Below are 27,551 nucleotides of genomic sequence, written 5' to 3'. Positions count from 1 at the left end.
TTCAGGAAGTCATTTTAGATTAAATCAAGTTTGTTTCATGAGTTAAAGATTTTTTTTAATGTTTCTTTCCTATAGGATCTTAATGGCCTTCTAATTATGTTTATTTCAGCATTTGTTTTACTAATGTCATTTTCTGTGGTAAGAAAAAAGTCCATTGAATGTGAAATATAGTATTCTATGCTCAACAATTTATCATCAAAATCTCAAACATCTTAATCAACTATTGGTGATATCCTTCCTTTATTAATTTTCACACAAGGAATATAATTAAAAGATTTTGCAATATAATAACTTTAGTACATATTCACACTTTGCCAGACTTTATCATTACAAATAAAATTCTGAAACATAAATGTTTCTTTTGTATTAAGGTTATGTTATTCATACATTGATGTAACTATTTTAATCCATTTTTTCTTTTTTAACTTTAAAATGAATCTATATTGTTTTATATATATATATAATTATTTTATTTGAAAAAAGGAACATTTATAATATCAGCACATTTATATAGCCTTGACTAGACGGACCTCTGTTGGCAAAGTAATGTTTCTGCTTTTTAGTATGCTGTCTAGGTTGGTCATAGCTTTTCTTCCAAGGAGCAAGCATCTTTTAATTTCATGGCTGCAGTCACCATCTGCAGTGATTTTGGAGCCCAAGAAAATAACGTCTGTCATAGTTGCCATTGTTTCCCATCTATTTGCCATGAAGTGATGAGACCACTTGCCATGATCTTCGTTTTTTTTTTTTTTTTTTAATTTTATTTTATTTTTAAACTTTACATAATTGTATTAGTTTTGCCAAATATCAAAATGAATCCATCACAGGTATACATGTGTTCCCCATCCTGAACCCTCCTCCCTCCTCCCTCCCCATACCATCCCTCTGGGTCGTCCCAGTGCACTAGCCCCAAGCATCCAGTATCGTGCATCGAACCTGGACTGGCATCTTCGTTTTTTGAATTTTGAGTTTTTAAGCCAGCTTTTTCACTCTCCTCTTTCATCTTCATCAAGAAGCTCTTTAGTTCCTCTTTGCTTTCTGACGTAAGGGTGGTGTCATATGCATATCTGAGGTTATTAATGTCACTGATGCCAGCCCTGCATAGCATACTTTTAAGAACAGAATTCTATTTCTTTCTACTCTTCATCCTATCTCATCACAGCAGTCACAAAGCACCCAAGATGTAGACAACAAAAATTGATCACTGTTTTCTTTCCCCAAATGTTCTGCATGGTCCACCAGGAATATTCCACCACATTAGTGAAATGGTTTCTTTAATTAATCCTTAACTGTTCTTGAAATTTATGCCTCCTAATGTGTGTGCTCAGTCATTAAATTATGTCTAACTCTTTGCAGTTCCATGATCAGTAGCCTGCCAAGCTCCTTTTTTCATGGAATTTTCCAGGCTAGAATATTGAAGCAGGTTGCCATTCCCCATTCCTGGAGATCTTCCTGACCCAGAGATCAAACTCATGTCTCTTGCGTCTCTTGCATTGGCAGGCAGAATCTTTACCACTAGTGTCACCTGGGAAGCCCTCTTCTTCCTAGCAGGATTAGTGATCAAATAAAAAGGGTAGAGGTTAGGTGGTAGGTTTACCAAGTCTTAAGTATGAGACGTGATATGTTTTAGGTCATGAAGGATACTATTATTTTTGAAAATTCCTTCAGTATTTTTTCTCCTAATTTTTTCCTCTTTCAGTATTACTATGAATATAGGTTTCAGTTAGTATTCAATTCCATCTGTAATTAAGATAGATGAAAAATAATTTTAATACCTTATAAATTATAGTGTATTAAATAATTTAACCTATGTAAGCTTTAGTCTGTACGATCTAACTATTAATACTAACTGACACTAAGTTTTCAGTCCCTGGGATTGCAAAAAGTTGGACATGACTGAGTGCCTAACACTTCCTGCTTCTCATAAACACAAATACAGAACACATGCCATCAGTGACTCAATAAAGATTTCTGACTTTCATTATTTAAAAAAAAAAATTCTATTGCTGACTTTTATTTCTAAAATTGAATATCTGGAGACATGAATTTAAGTATTTAAGTTAAAATTTATACTGCTGATAAACATTCTAGAAGAAGAATTCTAATCATATTAGATTGATTTGAATGTAACTGTGGTTTTGGACTGCAAATTTTAAATCATTATAACTAGGCTCAAACACACCTATATTAATCAAAGTATTAATAAGAACCATTAAAATCAACACATTTTTGCCAACAGAAATAAGTTTATTTATTCCTGTAGCATAAAAATCCATGCTTTAGGGTTCAGTGAACTCTTGGGAAGCATTTTCTGCCTCCTGCTGGTGGCGGAAATATTTTCTCTGCAAAAAATTGTCAAGATACTTGAAGAAGTGGTTGGTGAGAGGTCAGGTGAATTTGGCAGATGAGGCAAAACTCTGTAGCCCAATTTGTTCAACTTTTGAAGCATTGGTTTTGTGACCTGAGGTTGGGCATTGTAATGGGGAAGAATTGGGGTCTTTCTGTTAACCAGTGCTGGCTGCATGAATTGCAGTTTTCTGTGCATCTCATCGATTTGCTGAGCCTACTTCTCAGATATAATGGTTTTGCCAAGATTCAGAAAGCTGTAGTGGATCAGACCAGCAGCAGACCACCAAAGAGTGATTATGATCTTTTATTTTTTGGGTGCAAGTTTGGCTTTGGAAGTATTTTGGAGTTTCTTCCTGGTCTAACCAGTGAGCTGTTCATTGCCAATTGTCATATCCACTTTTTGTTGCATGTCACAAACCAATCAAGAAATTTTTCACTGTTGTTGCTTAGAGTAAGAGAAGATGACACTTCAAAATGATGATTGCTTTGGTTTTCAGTCAGCTCACGAGGAACCCACTTATCGGGCTGTTTCACCTGTTCAAATGCTGAACGACTCTAGAGTGGTTGACATTGAGCTCTTAGGCAACTTATCATGTAGTTGTAAAAGGATCAGCTTTGTTGATTGCTCTCAAATGGTCATTGTCAACTTCCAATGGCTGGCCACTGTGCTCGTCTTCAAGACTCTCATCTCCTTTGTAAAACTTGTTGAATATTTTAGATGGCTGAAATCCGATATAATTTATATCATTACCCTGTTTCTTAATCTTTCAAAATTTAAGAACAAATCTTCTTGAAGGAAAAAAACACTCAAACCTTTTAAATCTGTTTTATATTATAGGATTTAATTCAACCATTAATGTTAATTTTTGTGCAAAACCTCTATAATAGAGAGCTTTAGAAAAAAAATTATTTATTTTGCAATAAAATGCAGTATATATATATATATGTATGTATATATATATATATATACACATACACATATATATACACATACACACATAGTTGTCATTTTAGTCGCCAAGTTTTTGACTATGATTCATAATAAAGAATGTACAGTAGTCAAATAAAAACAAAAATGTATCTATACAATTTAAGCTAAAAACAAAAATGTATCTATACAATTTAAGCTATTGAAACAAAACATTGAAGAAACAATACTGAACTTGTCTATCTAGAATTTATCCTAATATATTGCATCCAGTGCCATGACAATCCATTTCTACTTTATTCTACTCTATTCTACCCCTTTATATAGTGCTGATAATAACACTAATTCTATCTTTAAACATATTATGGTCACAACCAGAAATTCAGAAAAACCTATTTTAGTAAAATAAATATATTTGAATTGTATGCAGACACTACTTATTTGGGATGTTATTGCATAGTTTATGAAGTCTTCCAATCATCAAGGATAGAACTCTAAATCATGGTAGAATATAATAGGTATTATACTAGTCGAGTTCAACATCTTAAATAATTTAAGATACTAGTAGATGCATTAGAGCTACTACATAGCCATAATTCGGCTGTGAGCCAGCCGTCAGAGTTCAATGTACTCAGTATTATAATTTTCAGGACTATTCACACATGCTAAAATTCATTATGCAATGTATATCCTTATCCTTTATAAACTATTTTTCCTGATGTTTTTCCAGCCTATTCCATCTAAGCTCAACAAGCATAGAGAATATCAGAAAATGTATGTTTTGCTCTTTGAAAACAGAATTGAAACTAATCTAAAGGTTTACATAGCAGTTAGTAACTCTCTTTCTCTGGGACACAGTGTTCAAAGATTACAACCTTTAAATGCCATGTTTATTTCATAAGTAGATTTATAGTTATAGCTTAAAGCTTAACATTCAGAAAACTAAGATTATGTCATCTGGTCCCATCACTTCAAGGCAAATAGACGGAGAAACACTGGAAACAATGGCTGACTTTATTTTTCTGTGAAGAGCTGACTCATTTGAAAAGACTCTGATGCTGGGAAAGATTGAGGGCAGGAGGAGAAGGAGGTGACAGAGGATGAGATGGTTGGATGACATCATCGACTCGATGGACATGGGATTGGGTGGACTCCAGGAGTTGGTGATGGACAGGGAGGCCTGGCATGCTGTGGTTCATCGGGTCAGAGTTGGACACAACTGAGCAACTGAACTGAACTCAGACTTATAGTTTATTCTTATTGAGAGGATTGAAAGGAAGTAGTTTTCCTTGAAGGCATTAACAGCTTCTAAACTATCTGATTGATCATTGTGGATACAGCCAGAATTGACTCATCTAGGTCACAGATAGATCTCTTTGCCTAGAATGATTGAATTAATTTTGCACTGATATTTCCCACTATTAAAAAGATGCTATAAATGTGAAAAAAGTGAAGTGAAATTCAGCCAGTCATGTCTGACTCTTTGCAACCCCATGGACTGTAGCCTGCCAGGCTCCTCTATGCTTTGAATTTTCCAGGCAAGAATATTATATTGGGTAGCCATTTCCTTCTCCAAGGGATCTTCCCAACCCATGGATCAAACCTGGGTCTCCTGCATTGCAGGCAGATTCTTTACCATTTGAGCCACCAAAGAAGCCCAAAAACCTCATAAAGTGCTATTGAAAATAATGTCTTACACCAATATTACTAAAATGGACTGAACTTGACAACATGTATAATCAGAGGTGGTCAATGATTATTTGTCAAATATAAATGGATTTTCATAAGTTTTATATTTTCTTCTATATCCATAATTGCAAACTCATTTTAAACTGTAGATATCTCTTTGCATTTGTTTCCATCATACTTCTTTGGCAGCATATTTTCAGTATGATTAATAAGTATAGCTATTTAAAAATTCTTTTCAACAAACAATTTTAGCATGCATTTCAGAACAACAAATGGCTATATAAATAAAACAATTAGTAGTAAATACAATTAAAAAAATCAAATGTCAGAGTTAAATGTTTGTGTATTCCTCATTTGCCACACTATTATTAAATTTTGTTTAGATGTAATCTTAATAAAGTTTAACTATTGATTATAAGTTTTAACTTATGAGTTATTTATTCATGAGAACTTGCACGTGTAAGTTGCAGGAATTTTTGCAGTAAATTTAGATAGAATTGACTGCAATTCAGTTGTATTACATTATCATTACTCTTACTGACAATTTAGAAAGTAATGTTTTGAAAAAGAAATAGCAATTGTGTAGTATTCTTTTGTCAGTACTCTTAAATTATTATATATGAATTGAATTTGCTTAAAATTGTACCTCAAAGTTAAAAATTAAATTTTCAATACAGCCTTTAAAGTAATAATAAAGAATTCATTTTAAGAGAAAATAAAAATATTCTGATAATTGTGAATCAACTTTTTTATTATGGATGTGTGTTCAGTTCAGTTCAGTCTCTCAGTCGTGTCTGACTCTTTGTGACCCCACGAATCGCAGCATGCCACAGACCTCCCTGTCCATCACCAACTCTAGGAGTTCACTCAGACTCATGTCCATCGAGTCAGTGATGCCATCCAGCCATCTCATCCTCTGTCATCCCCTTGTCCTCCTGCCCCCAATCCTTCCCAGCATCAGAGTCTTTTCCAATGAGTCAACTCTTTGCATGAGGTGGCCAAAGTACTGGTGTTTCAGCTTTCAGTTCAGTTTAGTTCAGTTCAGTCGCTCAGTCGTGTCCGACTCTTTGCGACCCCATGAATGGCAGCACGCCAGGCCTCCCTGTCCATCACCAACTCCAGGAGTTCACTCAGACTCACGTCCATCGAGTCAGTGATGCCATCCAGCCATGTCATCCTCTGTCATCCTCTTCTCCTCCTGCCCCCAATCCCTCCCAGCATCAGAGTCTTTTCCAATGAGTCAACTCTTCGCATGAGGTGGCCAAAATACTGGAGTTTCAGCTTTAGCATCATTCCTTCCAAAGAAATCCCAGGGCTGATCTCCTTCAGAATGGCCTGGTTGGATCTCCTTGCAGTCCAAGGGACTCTCAAGAGTCTTCTCCAACACCACAGTTCAAAAGCATCAATTCTTCGGCACTCAGCCTTCTTCACAGTCCAACTCTCACATCCGTATATTACCACTGGAAAAACCATAGCCTTGACTAGATGGACCTTTGTTGGCAAAGTAATGTCTCTGCTTTTGAATATGCTATCTAGGTTGGTCATAACTTTCCTTCTAAGGAGTAAGTGTCTTTTAATTTCATGGCTGCAGTCACCATCTGCAGTGATTTTGGAGCCCCAAAAAATAAAGTCTGACACTGTTTCCACTGTTTCCCCATTTATTTCCCATGAAGTGATGGGACCGGATGCCATGATCTTCATTTTCTAAAGTTTCAGTTTTAGCATATAATAAAGGTATTTTGATTTTTCTAATCATACAGAAATTTTAGTATTCTACTTATTACTAATAGTATTATATGTAGAAGACAGTAAAGTTATATTTCTGCTATAATCAATTTGCTCATAATACTAAAAGTCAATAGTACATACTATTCTGATAGAGTGGCTTATTCCTGATAGAGAAAATAACTCAGTTCCACATGTTAATTTTAAATAAATTTTGAATGAGGTCACAGTTCTCCAGTTTTAAATGAAGCTATCTAAGACTTTTTTTTTTTTTTTTTAAGAATAATTTTCAAATTGCACAAGCTATACATGGGTCAACTTCCCTTATAGTTCAGTCAGTAAAGAATCTACCTGCAATGCAGGAGACCTGAGTTCACTTCCTGGGTCAGGAAGATACCATGGATAGGGATATGGAAACCCACTCCAATATGCTTGCCTGGGAAACTCCATGGACAGAGGAGCCTGGCAGGCTACCGTCCAGGCTACCGTCCATGGGATCACAAAAATTGGACACAACTTAGCAACTAAATCACCACTATACATAGGTCACTTATTTTATTACATGTCCACAAATTGAATTCATCTGGGTAACAAGTTCCTAGACCAAAAAGCAGAAAATCACCATCCCTAAAGCACCCGCCCATCATGCTTTCTTCCAGAATTATCCATAGTGCTTATCCTGTAAAGGAAAACTACTGTCTCCATTTCTAATACTGGATAATCATTTTTAATCACCTTCTGAGATCTAATCTATCTTCTAATGGAAAATATTGCTTTTAAAATATGTTTACACCTGTGCTTACAATTAAATGTCATTTTTCATTGAATAGGTCCACAGTGGTATCCTTCTCGAGTAGGCCTGCAGCTAGAACGTGGTAAGAAATAATTTCACTCATCTATTTATTTAATTTAGAATCCTTTTTCTGTCATCAATAGGCAATATTTATTTATCGATTACCAAATGACAGGTATTATAATAAATACTGAAAATATATTGTTTTATTTGAGCCTCCTCAAAAGCTAGTGTTTCACGTTTATGATAGAGGAATTTTAGTCTCACAGAAATAAATTTCATACATTCACTGTCATTGTGTATTGAAGGCAGGATCTGAACTAACATCTGTCTCAAAAGCTTTTATTGCTATATCCCCTCAGTCTACTGCCTCCTAATATAGTCTCAGGGATACGGCTCAGTTCTCTTTCCCTTTATTCCTGTTAAAAAGCAGAATAAGAGAGATAAGGAGAAACAGAATTAATGAATTATAGGGAGTTGTATTGTTTCCATTAATAAGCCTCAAGTGTTTCAAAATTTCAAACCTTATTTTCTGGTCATAAAATTTAAAAATTTTATTCTAAAAATACACAAAAGTTAGTCTTGCTAAGAATCATTGGTATTGAATCACATCACTTGACCTTACATTTGAACTTGTTAAAGCTCTGAGTAGATTGGAAATTTCTGAGGAATATTCAGTTCAGGTTCATAATAAATCTACAGAGATATCTTTTAAGAAATTTCAATCCTTAAATTTTTCTACACAATCCTGACCTGCCTTGTATTTTTCTGGTACTTTGCTAATATTCAGGCTATCATTTCTTCGATATCATATTCACTTAAGTACAAATGATTTCTCTAAGATGTTTTGTTGTTTTCATTGCTATCTTAAATATTCCACCTTTTTCTGAGATGTCTATGTTGAAAACATGGGAATCCAGAATATTTTTATAAATCACCATTTCTTGAGGTTTCACATTTTTTGAAATTCAAGTGTTCAAGGCAAATTCTCATCCAGTTAGAGTTTTCAAGAGAAGAATCATTATCTTGTTTCTTTTTGCTTCTATGGGGCCTTTTAACACATGGTTGCTGAAATAATATAAAATGAAATAATGGTATTGTTTTCTGAACTTGATTATTATATGAATTAAAAAAAAACTGAGAATACAAGCATCAGTGTCAGATGTAATTTCAATTTGAGGGATTTTATAAGGGACTGGGGAATTTCTGTTACTTCAACCTTTCTGGTGAATGTGACATTTTATTTCCCTTCACTCATATACCTGGTTGGATGTACCAGTGTGTGATGGGAATAAAGCATAACCCTCCAAGTGTTCTTTTTTTTTTTTTTTTTTTGGAGTGTTTTATAAACAGCCCCATCAAGGACTACCTTTATTTATTTATTTTTATAAGAATGTGATGAACTATTTGAAAAAAGGAATCTATGAATTTAGTGATATAAGCAGGATATGGCACAAAGGCTATTTGGAATAAAACAATTTAAAACCTATCTTTCTACTTACTTATATTCAGAATCTTCTTTTGTAAAGTGAGCTAATAAAGAATCTAACTTATGGTTTGTGTGTGTGTGTATGTGTGATTTTTGTAGGTGGTGGCTAGTGTGTAAGTAAGATTATGTTTATAAAGTACTATAATGATTTGTGCATGGTTAACACCTCATTAAACATAGTTGTAACTATTAATATTAAGGAAAAAGACAACACCAAAACAAAGCAAGGCATGAATATTACATATTTGCTGCCAGAGTATCTTTGCCAGAATGAGTGCACTATGAATAATTATATCATGTTATTTTAGAGTCTTTTACATTTTCTATACACAAAAGACTGCTAAAACACAAATAAAAGAACAAGCAATTTATTTTTATGGGAAAATATAGCCAACATTTTTTTGGCTTGGGATTTCTGCTTAGCTGGGCTGGGGTTGACCTTGCTTGGCTAGTTTCATTCAAACAGCTAAGGTGAGCTGGTGGATTGCTGGACTGGCCAGAATGTTCAGGGCTGTAGCCACTCCTCTCTGCTCTATATGTTCTCATGCTTCATCAGAAAGTTCTGGCCTTGGTGGAATCAGGAGTGCAAATAAATGAGCACAAGCATTCAAGAATTCATGAAGCCCAGGCTTAGAACTGGTTTATGATTCCTTGTCCCACATTCTATTTGTCAGAGCAAGATACTAGGCTACCTTATATTCAAGGTTGGGGAAACCAACACCAACTCTTAATAGAAGGGACTAAAAGTCATATTGTGAGTGATGCTGACATGGTAATGGTGAATAATTGCAGCCATTGTTGCAATAAATCTGTCATACAAACTGGTAACCTAAATGTGTTCTCTCATTACTGTGGTTAATATAATTTATAATGTCCTGGAAGTATGGGGTCCAATTTCTAATTCTTAGAAACATTAGATTTGTTCAGTAGAAGGTTTAAGTACATGTTGAATTGGTCCTTCTCTTCCCATCCCCGATTCCAACCATTCACATACCCTTTATACAATCTCCTAGGGTTACAAGTATGCACCTCAGTGTTTGGCCCATTCTTGGGCAAAAATGTCCCCAAAAGATATATAACTTGAGCAAATTTAGGCAGAAAATGTAGGGGCCTTAAGAGGCCAACTTATGGTATAAATGTCATGGGCTCCATTAGGTGCATCCTCTTGGTCCCACATATTCCTCTCCCATTGGAAAAGGACATAGATATAGAATGCCAAGGAAAGGAGTTCCTGATTACTGTATCTAAGAGTGATATGATTAATGATATATCTGGATTCTCTCACATTTTTTCACCCAAATACTATATTGATTTTCCATATTTTAAAAACAAAATGCCAATATTCTGTTCTTTGATGTCAGCAAGGGGATAGAACAGTGGGAAACTATGATGTCGATAGGTGCACGTTGGAAAGAAGTTTTCATCAGTCCTTATCAATATTTCTTGTTGTTAGAGTGACTGTCACAATGACATTCTGATCAGCTGGATAACAAACCTTGAACCATGTTATATCAATGTGCAACAAATTACCACAAACTTAGCAGCTTAAAACAGCAATTATTTATGAGCTCAAAGATATAATTTGGCTGGATTCTCTACTCAGAGTATCCAAGTTTAGAATAAGGTATCAGCTACATTGAATTCTCATCTAGACTTCTGAGGAAATCTACTTCCACCTTCAGTCTTGTTGGCAGAATTCACTTTTTAGCTTTTATGACAGAGATCCCTATTTCCTGGATGGCTATCAGTTCCTAGAGGTCACTTTAATTATTTGCCAGGTAGCCCTCTTCATTTTTAAACCAACAATAGTATAGTGACTCTTCCCAGTGTATTAAATCTTGGTATCCCTATTTCTGACTCCATTCAGATTTGTTATTAACTCTGGCCCACCAAGATGACTTCTTTTGAAGCCATATATCATAAACTAGGCAAGAAAATCATAGCTTACTATATTCATGTTGGATTTATCAAAATTAATATATAACAATTGCCTATTTTTATCTTATAAAAAATACCTGTAAGCATAATTATAAATCTAAATATTATATTTAAAAAATCAAAATATGGTCAAAATTTAATATCTTACTTTCTTTCAATAATAAAGAATGAAAGGAAATTTGTACATAAGTAGAGTTAATATAATCCATAAATAGTTTAGCATAAAGTATAATACAAATAGGAGAAGACAATGGCACCCCACTCCAGGACTCTTGCCTGGGAAGTCCCATGGATGGAGGAGCCTGATAGGCTGCAGTCCATGGGGTCGCAAAGAATCGGACGTGACTGAGCGACTTCACTTTCACTTTTCACTTTCATGCATTGGAGAAGGAAATGGCAACCCACTCCAGTGTTCTTGCCTGGAGAATCCCAGGGACGGGGGAGCCTTGTGGGCTGCCATCTATGGGGTCACACAGAGTCGGACACGACTGAAGCGACTTAGCAGCATAATACAAATAAAAATAATAACATTAATAGTATTGTACTTGTGAGATGCATCTATGCTGGTATACACAGTTCTAATCTACTCATTTATCTTTCTGTATAATATACTTTTGTTTGAATAAAACAGATTATATTTATCCACATCTTGTTTATGTATACTTAAGATTTTTATGTTTTGCTACTACAAACAATACTAAAAAAGACACCTTTGTACATATCTTTCAGTACACAACGGCAAACTTATCTAGTGTTCATTTTTAAGAGCAGAACATTTCTTTCACAAACTTTCCATCATCAGTTCTGTTTCTTCCTATTTCATGAGAAAGTTTTAAATAATCTTTGCTGTGTGTTTGTCTTCTGAATTCAAAAGCCTGGAGTGCTAGGAAACTCAGTCTCAGTTTGTATTCCTTCATTTCAAACTGCATGCATAAATAATCTCACCATGCCCCCATGGCTTTAACTGTCAATGACTTTGAAAATATCTTCAGACACAGCCACCCAACTGCCTACTTGACAGCTCCCAGTTGAAGGCCTAATAGATATCTCACATTAAATGCACCCTAATTGAAATTTTCTTTTTTTTTTTGTATACTTTGCTGTTTATGTGTATATATATATTTATTTACTTTATAATATTGTATTGGTTTTGCCATACATCAACATGAATCTGCCATGGGTGTACACATGTTCCTCATCCTGAACCCCCCTCCCACCTCCCTCCCTGTACTACCCACCCTGGGTCATCCCAGTGCAAATCTGGTCTTTCCTCACTCTACTCTTTGTCAGTTAATGATATTACAATGCAATTAAGTGCTCAGGACAAAAATTTACCTCAACCTGAATCTCACAGGTTAAACTTGCTCTAAGATCAAACTTTTTGGGGTTGATGAATTTTTAACATCTCTACCACTGCCGTCTTAGTCCAAATAAACCTCATACCGTGGTTGGTGAATTCTTACTTTCTTCTAAGTAATCTAGCTTCCTTTTCTTCCCAGTTACCATACAACAATCACAATGATCTTTTTGAAAGCTGAATCAAGCCCATCCCCAGGTGCTTTACGATGACTTTTAAAATTCTAGAGGGGAGGAGCTAAGATGGCAGAGGAATAGGACGGGGAGACCACTTTCTCCCCCACAAATTCATCAAAAAAACATTTAAATGCCGAGTAAATTCCACAAAACAACTTCTGAATTCCGGCAGAGGACATCAGGCACCCAGAAAAGCAACCCATTGTCTTCAAAAGGAGGTAGGAAAAAATATAAAGGACAAAAAAAGAGACAAAAGAGGGAAGGACGGAGCTCCATCCCAGGAAGGGAGTCTTAAAAGAAAGAAGTTTCCAAACACCAGGAAACACTCTCACAGCCGAGTCTGTGCCGAGCCTTGGAAGCACAGAGGGCAACATAACAGGGAGGAAAAATAAATAAACAATTAAAACCCATAGATTATGAGCCCAACATTAACTCCCCCAGCAGAGAAGCAGTGCAGACACTGGCACCTGCCACTAGCAAGCGGGGGCTGGGCAGGGAGGCACAGGATGCATCGCTTAGAGTGAGGATCTGGCCTGAATGCCCTGAGCGCTACCTGAGCAAACTAATTTGGGTTACCAAACCAGACTGTGGGATAACTACCACATGAAAAGCCAGCCCTAACCTAAGACACTGCCAGGCCCGTGCACAGAACAAAGGACTGAACAGAGATAGCCGGCTGCAGACCATCCCCCTCCAGTGACAGGCAGCCAGAGCCAGAAGGGGGCAATCGCAGCCCAGAGAGACATTATCTACAAAACCGTAAGCAGGCTTCTTTGCTAACTAAGACTTCTTGGGGTTCTGGACGGTCAACATTCGCCTGAGAAGGTGCACCAGTTGTACACCCAGAAAACCGAGCCACGGGGAGGCGATAAGTCGCAGCAACCGCGCTCGCCAAACACCTCATCACCTGAGCTGCTCGGACCTGGGAAGGGCACAAAACGCAGGCCCAACCAAGTCTGCGCCTCTGAGGACTACCCGAGTGCCTGAACCTGAGCAGCTTAGACCTGGGAGGTGCAAGCAGCCCAGGGCTGGCCTCAGATGGTTCCCAGCAGAGCAATCTAGAGCCTGAGCAGTGTGGGCAGGGAGGCTACCTGCGCCGTGAGAGGGGGTTAGGCCCAGTGTGGCTGAGGTACTGCAAGCACACGCCAGTGTTATTTGTTTGCAGCGTCCCTCCCTCCCCAAAGCGTGACTGAACAAGTGAGACTAAAAAAAAAAAAAAAAAAAGTGTCCACCACCGCCCCCTTTGTATCAGGGCGGAAATCAGACACTGAAGAGACCAGCAAACAGAAGAAGCTATAACAGACGGAACCGCCTTGGAAGCGACAGGCAATAGATTAAAACCCTGTCATTAGTACAAACCACATAGGAAGGGGCCTATAGATTTTGAGAAATATAGGCCGGATCAAGGAACTAGCCGAAAATGAACTGCCCCACAATACCACAACACCAGAGAAAATCCTAGATATATTTTTACTATTTTTATGATCATTCTTTCTTTCTTTCTTTTTTTTTTAATTTTTAAAAAAAATTTAAATCCTCTATTACTCCTTTAATTTTGAATTTTATAACCTACTATTACTTTGCAAAAAAAAAAAAAAGACCCTATTTTTTTTAAAGCAAACTTCATATATATATTCTTTATAATTTTTGTAACCTTTTTTTTTTCTTTTTCTCTCTCTTTTTTTTTTTTCTTCTTTTCTTTAACATTGTATTTTTGAAATTCCAAACTCTACTCTAGATTTTTAATTTTAGCTTTTTGGTTGCTGCTGCTGCTAAGTCGCTTCAGTTGTGTCTGACTCTGAACAACCCCATAGACGGCAGCCCACCAGGCTCCCCATCCCTGGGATTCTCCAGGCAAGAATACTGGAGTGGGTTACCATAGCTTTTTGGTATTTGTTATCAATTTTGTACCTATTTTTTTTTTAAATAATTTTTGGGACTTTTTTTTTCTTTCTTTCTCTTCTTCTTTTCTTTAACATTGTATTTTTCAAATTCCAAACTCTACTCTTAGATTTTTAACTTTTGCTTTTTGGTATTTGTTGTCAATTTTGTACCTATATTTTCTTTATAATTTTTGTTTGTATTTGTTTGTTTGTTTTTTCTCTTTCTTTTTCTTCTTCTTTTCTTTAACATTGTATTTTTCAAATTCCAAACTCTACTCTAGATTTTTAACTTTTGCTTTTTGGTATTTGTTATCAATTTTGTACCCATATTTTCTTTATAATTTTTGTGACTTTTTTTTTCCTTTTCTTTTTCTCTCGTTCTTTTCCTTCTTCCTGTCTTTAACATTGTATTTTTGAAATTCCAAATTCTACTCTAGATTTTTAATTTTTGCTTTTAGGTATTTGTTACCAATTTTGTACCTTTAAGAACCCAATCTTCAGTACCCATTTTTCACTAGGGAGAAAAATTACTGGCTTGACTGCTCTCTCCCCCTTTGGACTCTCCTTTTTCTCCACCAGGTCGCCTGTGTCTCCTCCCTAACCCCTCTCTAGTCTACCCAACTCTGTGAATTTCTGTGTGTTCCAGACGGTGGAGAACACTTAGGCAACTGATTACTGGCTGGATCTGTCTCTCTCCTTTTCATTCCCCCCTTTTATCCTCCTGGCCACCTCTGTCTCCTTCCTTCCTCTTCTCTTCTCTGTATAACTCCGTGAACATCTCTGAGCGGTCCACTTGTGGACTGCACATAAGGAAGTGATTACTGGCTAGCCCACTCTCTCCTCTACTGATTCCACCTCATCTCATTCGGGTCACCTCTAACTCCCTCCTCCCTCTTCTTTTCTCCATGTAACACTGTGAACCTCTCTGGGTGACCCTCACGGTGGAGAAACTTTTCATCTTTAACCTAGATGTTTTATTGATGATGCTGTATATAAGAAGAAGTTTAGAGACTACTGTAAAAATAAGACTGATAACTGGAAGCAGGAGGCTTAAGTCCAAACCCTGACTCCAGGGAACTCATGACTCCAGGGAACATTAACTTACAGGAGCTCATCAAACGCCTCCATACCTACACTGAAACCAAGCACCACACAAGGGCCAACAAGTTCCAGGGCAAGACATACCAAGCAAATTCTCCAGCAACACAGGAACACAGCCCTGAGCTCCAATACACAGGCTGCCCAAAGTTACTACAAAACCATAGACATCTTATAACTCATTACTGGACACTTCATTGCACTCCAAAGAGAAGAAATCCAGCTCCACCCACCAGAACACGAACACAAGCTTCCCTAAACAAGAAACCTTGACAAGCCACCTGTACAAACCCACACACAGAGAGGAAATGCCACAATAAAGAGAACTCCACAAACTGCCAGAATACAGAAAGGACACCTCAAACTCAGCAATATAAACAAGATGAAGAGACAGAGGAATACCCAGCCAGTAAAGGAACAGGATAAATGCCCACCAAACCAAAAAAAAGAGGAAGAGATAGGGAATCTACCTGATAAAAAATTCCGAATAATGATAGTGAAATTGATCCAAAATCTTGAAATCAAAATGGAATCACAGGTAAATAGCCTGGAGACAAGGATTAAGAAGTTGCAAGAAAGGTTTAACAAGGACCTAGAAGAAATAAAAAAGAGTCAATATATAATGAATAATGCAATAAATGAGATCAAAAACACTCTGGAGGCAACAAATAGTAGAATAACAGAGGCAGAAAATAGGATTAGTGAATTAGAAGACAATGGTAGAAATAAATGAATCAGAGAGGAAAAAAGAAAAACGAGTTAAAAGAAATGAGGACAATCTCAGAGACCTCCAGGACAATATTAAATGCTAAAACATTCAAATCATAGGAGTCCCAGAAGAAGAAGACAAAAAGACAGACCATGAGAAAATACTTGAGGAGATAATAGTTGAAAACTTCCTTAAAATGGGGAAGGAAATAATCACTCAAGTCGAAGAAATCCAGAGAGTCCCAAACAGGATAAACCCAAGGCGAAACACCCCAAGACACATATTAATCAAATTCACAAAGATCAAACACAAAGAACAAATATTAAAAGCAGCAAGGGAAAAACAACAAATAACACACAAGGGAATTCCCATTAGGATAACAGCTGATCTTTCAATAGAAACTCTTCCAGCCAGGAGGGAATGGCAAGACATACTTAAAGTGATGAAAGAAAATAACCTACAGCCCAGATTATTGTACCCAGCAAAGATCTCATTCAAATACGAAGGAGAAATCGAAAGCTTTACAGACAAGCAAAAGCTGAGAGAATTCAGCACCACCAAACCAGCTCTCCAACAAATGCTAAAGGATCTTCTCTGGACAGGAAACACAAAAAGGGTGTATAAATTTGAAGCCAAAACAATAGAGTAAATGGCAATGGGATCATATTTATCAATAATTACCTGAAACGCAAATGGGTTGAATGCCCCAACCAAAAGACAAAGACTGGCTGAATGGATACAAACACAAGACCCCTTCATATGTTGTCTACAAGAGACCCACCTCAAAACAGGGGACACAAACAGACTGAAAGTGAAGGGCTGGAAAAAGTCTTTCCATGCAAATAGAGACCAAAAGAAAGCAGGAGTAGCAATACTCATATCAGATAAAATAGACTTTAAAACAAAGGCTGTGAAAAGAGACAAAGATGGTCACTACATAATGATCAAAGGATCAATCCAAGAAGAAGATATAACAATTATAAATATATATGCAACCAATATAGGAGCACTGCAATATGTAAGACAAATGCTAACAAGTATGAAAGGGGAAATTAACAATAACACAATAATAGTGGGAGACTTTAATACCCTACTCACATCTATGGACAGATCAACTAAACAGAAAATTAACAAGGAAACACAAACTTTAAATGATACAATAGACTAGTTAGACCTAATTGATATCTATAGGTCATTTCATCCCAAAACAATGAATTTCACCCTTTTGTCAAGTGCACACCTTCTCCAGGATAGATCACATCATGGGCCACAAGTCTAGCCTTGGTAAATTCAAAAAATTGAAATAATTTCAGGCATCTTTTCTGAAAACAATGCAGTAAGATTAAATCTCAATTACAGGAGAAATACTATTAAAAATTCCAACATATGGAGGCTGAACAACATGCTGCTGAATAACCAACAAATCACAAAGAAATCAAAAAAGAAATCAAAATTTGCATAGAAGTGAATGAAAATGAAAACACAACAATCCAAAACCTGTGGGACACTGTAAAAGCAGTCCTAAGGGGAAAATTCATAGCAATACAGGCATACCTCAAGAAACAAGAAAAAAGTCAAAAAAATAACCTAACTCTACACCTAAAGCAACTAGAAAAGTAAGAAATGAAGAACCCCAGGGTTAGTAGAAGGAAAGAAATCTTAAAAATTAGGGCAGAAATAAATGCAAAAGAAACAAAAGAGACCATGGCAAAAATCGACAAATCTAAAAGCTGGTTCTTTGAAAAGGTAAATAAAATTGACAAACCATTATCCAGACTCATCAAGAAACAAAGGGAGAAAAATCAAATCAATAAAATTAGAAATGAAAATGGAGAGATCACAACAGACAACACAGAAATACAAAGGATCATCAGATCAGATCAGATCAGTCGCTCAGTCATGTCCAACTCCTTGCGACCCCATGAATCGCAGCACGCCAGGCCTCCCTCTCCATCACCAACTCCCGGAGTTCACTCAGACTCACGTCCATAGATTCAGTGATGCCATCCAGCCATCTCATCCTCTGTCGTCCCTTTCTCCTCCTGCCCCAATCCCTCCCAGCATCAGAGTCTTTTCCAATGAGTCAACTCTTCACATGAGGTGGCCAAAGTACTGGAGTTTCAGCTTTAGCATCATTCCTTCCGAAGAAATCCCAGGGCTGATCTCCGTCAGAATGGACTAGTTGGATCTCCTTGCAGTCCAAGGGACTCTCAAGAGTCTTCTCCAACACCACAGTTCAAAAGCATCAATTCTTTGGCGCTCAGCCTTCTTCACAGTTCAACTGTCACATCCATACATGACCACAGGAAAAACCGTAACCTTGACTAGATGAACCTTGGTTGGCAAAATAATGTCTCTGCTTTTGAATATGCTATCTAGGTTGGTCATAACTTTCCTTCTAAGGAGTAAACGTCTTTTAATTTCATGGCTGCAGTCACCATCTGTAGTGATTTTGGAGCCCAGAAAAATAAAATCTGACACTGTTTCTACTATTTCCCCATCTATTTCCCACGAGGTGATGGGACGGGATGCCATGATCTTCGTTTTCTGAATGTTGAGCTTTAAGCCAACTTTTTCACTCTCCACTTTCACTTTCATCAAGAGGCTTTTTAGTTCCTCTTCACTTTCTACCATTAGAGACTACTATCAGTAATTATATGCCAATAAAATGGACAATGTGGAAGAAATGGACAAATTCTTAGAAAAGTACAACTTTCCAAAACTCGACCAGGAAGAAATAGAAAATCTTAATAGACCCATCACAAGCACGAAAATTGAAACTGTAATCAGAAATCTTCCAACAAACAAAAGCCCAGGTCCAGACGGCTTCACAGCTGAATTCTACCAAAAATTTAGAGAAGAGCTAACACCTATCCTACTCAAACTCTTCCAGAAAATTGCAGACGAAGGTAAACTTCCAAACTCATTCTATGAGGCCACAATCACCCTAATACCAAAACTTGACAAAGATGCCACAAAAAAAGAAAACTACAGGCCAATATCACTGATGAACATAGATGCAAAAATTCTTAACAAAATTCTAGCAATCAGAATCCAACAACACATTAAAAAGATCATACACCATGACCAAGTGGGCTTTATCCCAGGGATGCAAGGATTCTTCAATATCCGCAAATCAATCAATGTAATACACCACATTAACAAATTGAAAAATAAAAACCATATGATTATCGCAATAGATGCAGAGAAAGCCTTTGACAAATTTCAACATCCATTTATGATAAAAACTCTCCAGAAAGCAGGAACAGAAGGAACATACCTCAACATAATAAAAGCTATATATGCAAACCCCCAGCAAACATTATCCTCAATGGTGAAAAATTGAAAGCATTTCCTCTAAAGTCAGGAACAAGACAAGGGTGCCCACTTTCCCCATTACTATTCAACATAGTTTTGGAAGTTTTGGCCACAGCAATCAGAGCAGAAAAAGAAATAAAAGGAATCCAAATTGGAAAAGAAGAAGTAAAACTCTCACTGTTTGCAGATGATATGATCCTCTACATAGAAAACCCTAAAGACTCCACCAGAAAATTACTAGAACTAATCAATAAATATAGTAAAGTTGCAGGATATAAAATCAACACACAGAAATCCCTTGCATTCCTATACACTAATAATGAGAAAATAGAAAGAGAAATGAAGGAAAAAACTCCATTCACCATTGCAATGAAAATAATAATATACTTAGGGAAATATCTACCTAAAGAAACTATAAAAACTATAAAAACTATAAAACACTGGTGAAAGAAATCAAAGAAGACACTAATAGATGGAAAAATATGCCATGTTCATGGATTGGAAGAATCAATATAGTGAAAATGAGTATACTACCCAAAGCAATTTATAGATTCAATGCAATCCCTATCAAGCTACCAACAGTATTCTTCACAGAGCTAGAACAAATAATTTCACAATTTGTATGGAAATTCAAAAAACCTCGAATAGGCAAAGCTATCTTGAGAAAGAAGAATGGAACTGGAGGAATCAACCTGCCTGACTTCAGGCTCTACTACAAAGCCACAGTTATCAAGACAGTATGGTACTGGCACAAAGACAGAAATATAGATCAATGGAACAAAATATAAATCTCAGAGATAAATCCACGCACATATGGACACCTTATCTTTGACAAAGGAGGCAAGAATATACAATGGATTACAGACAATCTCTTTAACAAGTGGTGCTGGGAAAACTGGTCCACCACTTGTAAAAGAATGAAACTAGACCACTTTCTAACACCATACACAAAAATAAACTCAAAATGGATTAAAGATCTAAACATAAGACCAGAAACTATAAAACTCCTAGAGGAGAACATAGGCAAAACACTCTCCAACATACATCACAGGAGGATCCTCTATGACCCACCTCCCAGAATATTGGAAATAAAAGCAAAAATAAACAAATGGGACCTAATTAAACTTAAAACCTTATGCACAACAAAGGAAACTATAAGCAAGATGAAAAGACAGCCTTCAGAATAGGAGAAAATAATAGCAAATGAAGCAACAGACAAACAACTAATCTCAAAAATATACAAGCAACTGCTATAGCTCGATTCCAGAAAAATAAATGACCCAATCAAAAAATGGGCCAAAGAACTAAATAGACAATTATCCAAAGAAGACATATAGATGGCTAACAAACACATGAAAAGATGCTCAACATCACTCATTATCAGAGAAATGCAAATCAAAACCACTATGAGGTACCATTTCACGCCAGTCAGAATGGCTGTGATCGAAAAGTCTACAAGCAATAAATGCTGGAGAGGGTGTGGAGAAAAGGGAACCCTCTTACACTGTTGGTGGGAATGCAAACTAGTACAGCCACTATGGAGAACAGTGTGGAGATTCCTTAAAAAACTGGAAATAGAACTGCCTTATGACCCAGCAATCCCACTGCTGGGCATACACACTGAGGAAACCAGAATTGAAAGATACACGTGTACCCCAATGTTCATCACAGCATTGTTTATTATAGCCAGGACATGGAAGCAACCTAGATGTCCATCAGCAGATGAATGGATAAGAAAGCAGTGGTACATATACACAATGGAGTATTACTCAGCCATTAAAAAGAATACATGTGAATCAGTTCTAATGAGGTGGGTGAAACTGGAGCGTATTATACAGAGTGTAGTTAACCAGAAAGAAAAACACCAATACAGTATCCTAACGCATATATATGTAATTTAGAAAGATGGTAACAATTACCCTGTATGCGAGACAGCAAAAGAGACACTGATGTATAGAACAGTCTTTTGGACTCTGTGGGGGAGGGAGAGGGTGGGATGATTTGGGAGAATGGCATTGAAACATGTATAATATCATATATGAAATGAGTTGCCAGTCCAGGTTCGATGTTCGATACTGGATGCTTGGGGCTAGTGCACTGGGACGACCCAGAGGGATGGTACGAGGACGGAGGAGGAAGGAGGGTTCAGGATTGGGAACACATGTATACCTGTGGTGGATTCGTTTTGATATATGGCATAACCAATACAATATTGTAAAGTTAAAAAATAAATAAATAAATAAACAGGAAAAAAATAAAGAAACCTGTAAAAAAAATAAAATTCTACTCCATCTAATTCATCTACATTAAAATCAATTATAGAACAGTTTATATGTATGTCTACTGACACACAAAATTATACTTCAAAATATACTTTATCATATTTGATTATGATATTATCTAAAATTACATTTTTCTCAGAACACATTAGTAGCTAGTGGTAATCTGTAGTTTGTTTAAATGGCATTAGAAAACCACTGTGTATTTGAAAATTTGCCAGATATATTTTCTAAAATTGGTTTATTCATATGTTGTCTTACTTTAAATATTTACTATAAATTGCAATTTCTATATGAAATTTATCCTTAGCTTTCACTGGTTTCACATTAAAAATTTTTATCATTTGTTTGCCTCAAAATTGTATTAAAATATTATTTCCTTATTGTTTAAGGTGGGCCCTTTCTGAAGGACAACTTAACCATTCAAAGTGTTGCAGCTTCGTCTATTGTCACACTCTATTTTACAGACCTAGGTCAACAAGTCAGTTGGACTACAGTGAGTATCAATTTGAAATGCAATATAGATGTCCCACATTTTGATGTGAATGATTTGTTGAGAGAGGATATCTTCTATCAAATAAATTCATAGTGAAACAAAATATTGCATTAGAAGTATTTTAAATTCTCCATTCTTACTATGATCAGTGGCCAAATTTCCATTCAAGAACTGGAGAAATGGGGGGAAAATGGTTGAAAGAAGAAATAATTACTTTGTAAATTCAAATCTATCTCATGACTGATGGCCTTATTTCTATTTCCCCTGTGTCTTGTCAGTTACTTGGTATTTCTTCATCTTTTCCTTCTAGGAGCCTCAGTATGATGAAGACACATTTGTCATTGGAAAGAAGGGAGATAGAATATTCAATAAAAAATGTCCCAAGACAGTTGAGAGGACATTTTAAAATCTGAGAGTGAAGAAATAAGACTTATTTGAGTTGTAGGGGTTGGGGTGTTCTTTCAACTTTCTTGAAGGAGGTAATTTCAAAGTGGTGGCAACTGAATCCAATAGCATTAGAAGAATGAAGACCATATTAAAAAACAGGAGAAGTAAACAGAAAACACTTGATACTACTTCACAAGTACTGAAGGATTCATGAGTAATGAATAGATAGATGGGATATCTTCAGTAGCAAGAAGCTATGTGGTATTTGGAAAAGACTCTGATGCTGGGAGGGATTGGGGGCAGGAGAAGGGGATGACAGAGGATGAGATGGCTAGATGGCATCACTGACTCGATGGACATGAGTCTGGGTGAACTCCAGGAGTTGGTGATGGACAGGGAGGCCTGGCGTGCTGTGATTCATGGGGTCACAAAGAGTTGGACACGACTGAGCGACTGAACTGAACTGAACTGATGTGGTATTTAGTGACAGGAAGTGAAGGAGTTAATCTGATGAGTAACTTTGACACTGATGTACAAAAATTAGTGCAATCATTCATTTTTGAGTTAAATTTAATCTATTTTCTTTATATTATTCAGACGTTTAATATTTTTTCTGGTTACAATCGATTTCATATTTGTGATGTGATTACTTTTAATATTTTCTATTCAAACTGGCTTTCTTTTGCCAGCTTAGTGTTTTGAGTTTTCCCTGTATAGTTAAACAATCAATTTTTAAAATTATTAAAGGCACAGGATAATTTATACATTGTTATTTAAGTCTCATAATGAGAAATTCAAGTTTACATTCATTAATCAAAATGTCACACGCTTTAATTTTCCACCAATTTTTCCTGTATTATCTTCTTGAATTTAGATAATTACATTTAGTGTGCTTGGCTAAATGGTTGCTCTAGTTTCCAAGATTTATTGAGCCTTTGAGTGTTAATTTGTTGCATTAAAAAATAAATAAAACTAAGTTTAGAGTTATTTGGCCACCTGATGTGAATAAATGACTCATTGGAAAAGACCCTGATGTTGGAAAAGATTGAGAGCATGAGGAGAAGGGGACAACAGAGGATGAGATGGTTGATGGAATCACCACCTTGATGTTGGTGATGGACAGAGAAGCCTGGCATGCTGCAGTCCATGGGGTCGCAAACAGTCACACATGACTGAAGGACTGAACTGAACTGAACTGAAGTTTAGAGTATTCTGAATCTTTGTGGAGTATATCGTACTGTTTACCAAAAAGCTACTAATGCATGCATATTGTAACAAAGTATTTAGAGTTTAGAAGTAATATCTACAGACCCTTGCTAGAAGAAATGTTAAACAAGCAGATTTTGATCTTTAAAGGTTAAAATATTCAAAGAATCTTTGTCCACATTTATGATGAAAAAGGAATTCTATCTACAGAAACTGTGTTGGAGTGAGTGGCAATAACTGTGATACATAATAAATTTCAGCTGCATCATTGCGATAAACACTGAGGAAAAAAAAAAGCTAAGGAAGAATTCTGTGACAATTGTGCTAGAAAATTATAGCTTATCTGAGAGGAAAGTCATTTAGGTGACAAAGAGAACTATGAAAATAGGCTGGATATTTTTAAATCAACCCTATGGTTCACACATTTTTGCTCCAAATGAGTCAGTCCTATTAAATGCTAAAAATATACACATTACATTGCAATCACACCCACTTTATATCAACTAAATTGCAAAATTAAAGCAATATTTTACCACAATTAACATTCTTACACATTTATAAAATATTAAAATTCACTCCTATAATAAAAGCATTATTATGTTTTCTTTTTTGTGAGAAACAATCTCTTTAATTTAGCAAGGTCAAAATTAGTAACTTAATAATATTTTTCAAGAGGCAAGAGTTTGCTGCAGAATGTTGAGAAAATTCTTGTCTGGTGGAACTTAGGATAAATTGGAAGACTTAGGATAATGTTATAAATTAATATAATTATAATAAAATAATTCCCATCAGACAAATCCTATTAACTAAAGATCACATTCCGTTTTCATCATTTTTATCTTCATTAATGTTTCTGTACATGCTGTGCGTAGTCGCTCAATTGTGTCCAATCCTATGGACTGTAGCCCGCCAGGCTCTTCTGTCCATGTTGTATTATCCTTCTGTCTTTGATGAGTTCTCACAATTATTGTTCATCTTAAAATGTATTCATTTAGTTTATATTCTTGGAGAATATTTTTTTCAGAAAAAAATACACATTGGCAGCTATTTCTGTCTTTATTTAAAAACACTATTAGTTTGATTTCCGACTCCCATTATTTCTGTTGAAAAGTCTACTGTACTCCTTAAAGTTTTTCCCTGGTTTATTCAGAATTTTTATTTTATTTGATTATGGTGCACATAGTTATGATTGTGGTTTTATTTATCCTGCTTTGGGTTTATTGTGTTATCTGTGTTCCTGGCTTGATAGTTATATCTAATTTGACAAAATTGCATAATCTCTTCATCTTTTGATTCTCCATTATTCTCTTTGTATTCTCCTTTTGGGATTCATATTACATTTTCATATTTTCCTTTCCAAAATTTTCATATGTATATCATATATGAAACGAGTCACCAGTCCAGGTTCGATACATGATACTGGATGCTTGGGGCTGGTGCACTGGGACGACCCAGAGGGATGGTATCGGGAGGGAGGAGGGTTCAGGATGGGGAACACATGTATACCTGTGGCAGACTCATTTTGATATATGGCAAAACCAATACAATATTGTAAAGTTAAATAAAATAAAATTTAAAAAACCAAAGTTTTCAAATATCACTAAAATTTCAAGTTTTTTTTTTTCTTTGAACATTAAAAGATTGTTTTCTAAAAGTATGTGCTTGATAATTCTGTTATGTGAACCTTTAGTTCAACCATTTTCAATGCCTGCTGCTGCTTTTGGTTATGGTCATGATATCTTCACTCCTTGTATAACTGCATATTTCTGACATTGCAGAAAAATTATATTAATAAATTTAAAGATTACTTGGAGAAGCCTTTGGTCATTTTACCTTTCAAATATAATTTATCATTCTGCAGATGGACTAATGGCACTATTGAGTACAGGTCATCTCATTCCAATCCATGATTGAAGTGACTTCAGGCTGAGTTTCATATGTACATATGAAGTACCTATGAAGACAGATCTGTTGTTTCATCCTCACTCCTAAGTTTTAACTGTTCTACTTTCCAACTCAAATTCTGGGGTGTTTATAGCCACCTTAGTCTTTGAAAGACAACAAGCAGCAATTTTGATGCTTCCAGTCTTAAGCACCCTCAAAAGATTGGTCTTTACATCAGGCACTTACCAAATTTCATACCCCAGGTTAATTACTACTCAGGAGAATCTTATAAAACATTTTGATCTTGTAATTCTTCAAAGACTCAGTAACTCTTTGGAGCTTGAAAAATATTTTGATTATTTTTTCTTGGTGATCTCATTATGAAGGTTTGTTTGCATAACATGAGCATAGAATTATCCATTATATGTTTTTCATATAACAGTTAATTTTTCTTGGAAAAAAAATAAACCTTCTAGTATCACATTAGCTTCAATAGTACTCATGGAGTACAAAGCAATATTACTATTGGGAAATTTTCTCATAATTTTAGTAGCTCTCTTATCTTTAGAAAATTACTGTTGACACTATTTTTTGCCGCAGGGCTTCTCTAGTGGCTCAGTGGTAAAGAATCCTCCTGCCAATGAAGGAGACATAGGTTCAGTCCTTTGATTGGGAAGAACCCCTTAAGTAGGAAATGGCAATGCTCTCCAGTGTTCCTGCCTGTAAAATTCTATGGACAGAGGAGTCTGGTAGGTTACAGTCTATGGGGTCTCAAAAGAGTCGTGACCTAGCAACTAAACAATTTTCAACATCTGTGACACAAGCAATTCATGTTCCTTTTAATGGTCAATTGCAATTTTAGAGAACAAGCCAAAACCACCCTAATAATAATAGGACTAAAAAAATATTTTTTTTAAAGGAAGGATGAATGCATTAAATGAAATCTTAGCCCAAGGGTTTTAATCAATTTACAACAACTGAAGTTGAATAGAATTTATATTTTCTAAAACTGTTTATTGTCGTACTCCTTTTCAATTTAGAAATACAACAAGTTGAATATTCTAGAGAAGTTCTAAAAAAATTCCAGTTTCATAGCTTGTCTAGTAAAAATAGTGAATTTTACATTAAAAGCAACACAGTTTAAAACAGAGAACTTTGTATAAAGGGGAAGTATGAAAATAATTTGATATTAAAAATATATTGAAGTTAGAAGTAGTATGTATCTTCAAAGTTAAAAAAAAAGAAAGTTGTACTTGCTTATTTTGAAAATAAAATCGCCAGTAAATTTTGGATTAAGGTGGAGTTTCTAATTATTGTAAATTCATCTGCATAGGCTGTATACCTATAAGTATATATTTCCTTTGTATATTTATTTCATCTTTAGTTTTGTTTTTATTCTTTTTTAGTAGAAGAAAAGCAGTTTCTGTTTCAGAAATCCGTTTTATTAACATTTATATATCCTGATTTTTTAAATTATAAATCTATTTTCTGATTACTTTCTAAGTTTAATCAAACATCCTTTCTATTTTCACCCAAATATACATTTTTCTTGAAAGATTCATTGTCCAAAAGTTATTTTTTTTTATTACCCTCCAGGGCTTTTAAATCAGAATATATGCTTTATATTTTGGCATTCTTTTAATCCCAGTGTTTCAGAATGAACAATATTTGTGTTAAAATATTGGGTCTCCTAGAACATATTACTGTAAGATAGCAGGATCTCCAAAGTTTTTAGGAGATGATGGAGATAAGATTGTAGTTTAATTTCCTCTGATCCAAAAAAAAAACCTTCCTATTTATGACAATATGTTTATCAACTTAATAAATAGTGATATTTGGTCATGTTA

At 35.6% G+C, this 27,551-nt stretch overlaps 1 protein-coding gene across 1 annotated transcript in view; it reads left to right on the top strand.

Annotated features, from left to right (window-relative positions):
• TECRL (trans-2,3-enoyl-CoA reductase like) overlaps positions 1-27,551 on the top strand; it is a 142,436-nt gene that overhangs the window by 65,374 nt on the left and 49,511 nt on the right. Inside the window, 2 exon segments of the mRNA NM_001080324.2 lie at positions 7,522-7,566; positions 22,124-22,227. Coding sequence (NP_001073793.1) covers positions 7,522-7,566; positions 22,124-22,227 — 149 coding nt within the window.

This window comes from Bos taurus, chromosome 6 (genome assembly GCF_002263795.3).
Source record: "Bos taurus isolate L1 Dominette 01449 registration number 42190680 breed Hereford chromosome 6, ARS-UCD2.0, whole genome shotgun sequence".
In the NCBI taxonomy this organism is placed as follows: Eukaryota; Metazoa; Chordata; class Mammalia; order Artiodactyla; family Bovidae; genus Bos; species Bos taurus.
This window is presented reverse-complemented; position numbering and strand designations above follow the sequence as displayed.